Source organism: Mus pahari, chromosome 22 (genome assembly GCF_900095145.1).
Source record: "Mus pahari chromosome 22, PAHARI_EIJ_v1.1, whole genome shotgun sequence".
NCBI lineage: Eukaryota > Metazoa > Chordata > Mammalia > Rodentia > Muridae > Mus > Mus pahari.
In genome coordinates this window covers 46,551,562-46,554,045 of record NC_034611.1, presented here as the reverse complement: position 1 = coordinate 46,554,045, position 2,484 = coordinate 46,551,562, and the positions used below count along the sequence as shown (strand labels likewise).

The 2,484-nt window shown below is 42.6% G+C and overlaps 1 protein-coding gene across 1 annotated transcript in view; it reads left to right on the top strand.

Moving 5' to 3' along the window:
* Positions 1–2,484, top strand: part of Smu1 (SMU1 DNA replication regulator and spliceosomal factor) — a 21,525-nt gene that overhangs the window by 4,510 nt on the left and 14,531 nt on the right. Inside the window, exon 5 of the mRNA XM_021222088.1 lies at positions 1,389–1,517. Within this exon, the coding sequence (XP_021077747.1) occupies positions 1,389–1,517 (129 nt within the window). The remainder of the gene's footprint in view (positions 1–1,388; positions 1,518–2,484) is intronic.

The window sequence follows — 2,484 nt, the reverse complement described above, 5'->3', positions numbered from 1 at the left end:
GGAAGAGCAGTCGGGTGCTCTTACCCACTGAGCCATCTCACCAGCCCATAAGGCATATTTCTGAGCTAAGGAAATTACAGAGGCTGGGAGTAGGGCCTGCCTATAAAGCTGACTGCTCAGTAGCTGCGCCATGCACCCTTCTTCTTCTCTTAGAACAGCAAGTTAGGCTTCGAGGACGTACACTCTAGCATCTTTAGAATTATGTTGGACCTCTGCTGGGGAGTTTGGAATAATGCTCATGCTTCATAAAATTAATCCCCCTCCTCCCATCTTTCTGGTCTTGTCAAAATGGCCCTGTAGCTTGGTTAGTAGGACAAACTGCTTGCTTCTTGTGCATGAGATCATAGGTTTGTTCCCTCTGAAACCAATAGTGAGACAAATTTTATTTTCTGACATGAAGAAAATATACATTTATGGTGTTGCTGTGAGTACATGTGTGTGTGCATGCATGCACATGTGTGCACAAATACCAGCACTTGGGAGATGTAGGCAACTTGGGGAGGAAAAGATTTGTTTCATTATATATTCTAGGAAAGCCAGGATAAGAGCTCAAAGCAGGAATGTGGAGGCAGGAGCTATAGCAGAAGCTAGTTAATATGCTGCTTATTGTCTTGCATTCCCATGTCTTGCTCCTCTTGCTTTCTTTACCCTCTGGGACGGGCTGGGCCCTTACATCAATTGTTAATCAAGAAAATATCCTCAGCCCTGCCTGCAGGCCAGTCTGCAGATGATTGCTTTGTGTGTCAAGTTGGCAAAAACTAACCATCAGGAGTACAGAGCAGCCTTGTCTAGATGTGTTCAGGGTGACATTCATTAGATAAGTTGACAAGATGGAAGCAGTGCAAATATTCACTAAGTATGTTGATAAGGTAAACACATTTCCAGCAAACAATATATTTTACAGCCATTAAAATGATAGTTGTGCAATTCCTAATCCATATATGAGCTGGCATATTAAGGTATGTCATAATATGAGGTGAAGACAATATAAATTTAGTATGTAGCATAATTATTAAAAAACTATCCTGTGGGAGGAAAATGGCTAGAAGAAGTAATTATGTAAAATGTTAATAGTGGCTGGCTTTGAGTATTGGAACTCTGGGAAATTTCTTCTTTCCGTGTATTTATTTATAATAGAAGGAAATAACACAACAGTAATAATTACTAATGAGGTGATGGTGTGAGATAGTAGATTTTTCCTGTCTTCCATGAGAAGCCCGTGCTTTGCTCACACTGAACCATAGATTGTGTTTGGATGGTTAAAGGTGGTTTGACGAGAAAGCTTATTAATTTCCTCGGAGCTCATTCTTTCAGGCATGGTTTTGCCTGAGCAGTGATTACTGGCTCTTCAAAGCTTCTAAGCAGATCGATTCTTTCCTTTTTCACAGGCATTGAAGTGGCAGCAGCACCAGGGATTGCTTCCTCCTGGTATGACCATAGATTTGTTTCGAGGCAAGGCAGCTGTCAAAGATGTGGAAGAAGAGAAGTTTCCAACACAGCTGAGCAGGCATATTAAGGTGGGGTCCAATGCCTTACTTAGTCATGGAACAGTTGGTGATCAGTTGTTGAGTACCCATCATGTATAGAGCCAGGCCCTACCTTAGGAGCTGGGGTTTCAGGGAGGATAGCTCTGATGGTCCTCAGGGTTCTCTTGGTGCCCATTTTGGGGTACTGCAGTAGCTTGGCAGTGCTGGATGTGAATTGTATACACAAGTAGATACATATTTGACATCCAGCCCATAATCCTATATTTAGAGAAATGGTCCACTCTTTGGTTAAATCTTGGGCTATATGAACTGTCTACCTACATGGTCTGTTAAACATTTATGCTTAGTCTGCTGCATCTCAGGGAAAGGGCTAGTCAAGGTTATAAAGTTGACTTGTGATAGTAAGGGAAATAATTTTATCTAATGGCTTATTTGGTTACTGTGTGAGTTCATGCCAGAGATTAGACCTAGAACCCCAACATACCACTGAGCTACATCCCCTCATTTGATTTGATTTGGATGCTTTTTGAAAGACGGCACAGTCGAGTAGCTCAGTGGTTCCCAGAATTAGAGGTATGCTTGCTGTTGCATCTTTTTATATTATAGATTCTCTGTAATGTTGTGCTTGTATTGAAGCCAGTGGATTAAAAAAATGCTGCATATTATGGGGATAGGGAGATGGCTTAGTGGATAAAATGCTTGCTGTGCAAAGATGAGGGCCTGAGTTTGGAATCTTAGCACCACATACAATTGAGTTACAGCCTACATGTGGTAGCCTAGAGGTGGGGCAGAATGTGGGGAGCTCCAGGGTCAGTTGCCGCAGACGGACTTTCCTGGGGTCCCTGATCTGCGGGGAACGGGTCTCTGGTTGCAGGTGAGCGAGGATTCGGCCGAATGAGGGGTGACAAACAGACACGGACACAAGAGAGTGTGGTATCTGAATGCAAATTGTCAAATTGAGCATCAGACTATTTATACAGAAGAAAACAGGGAAGTA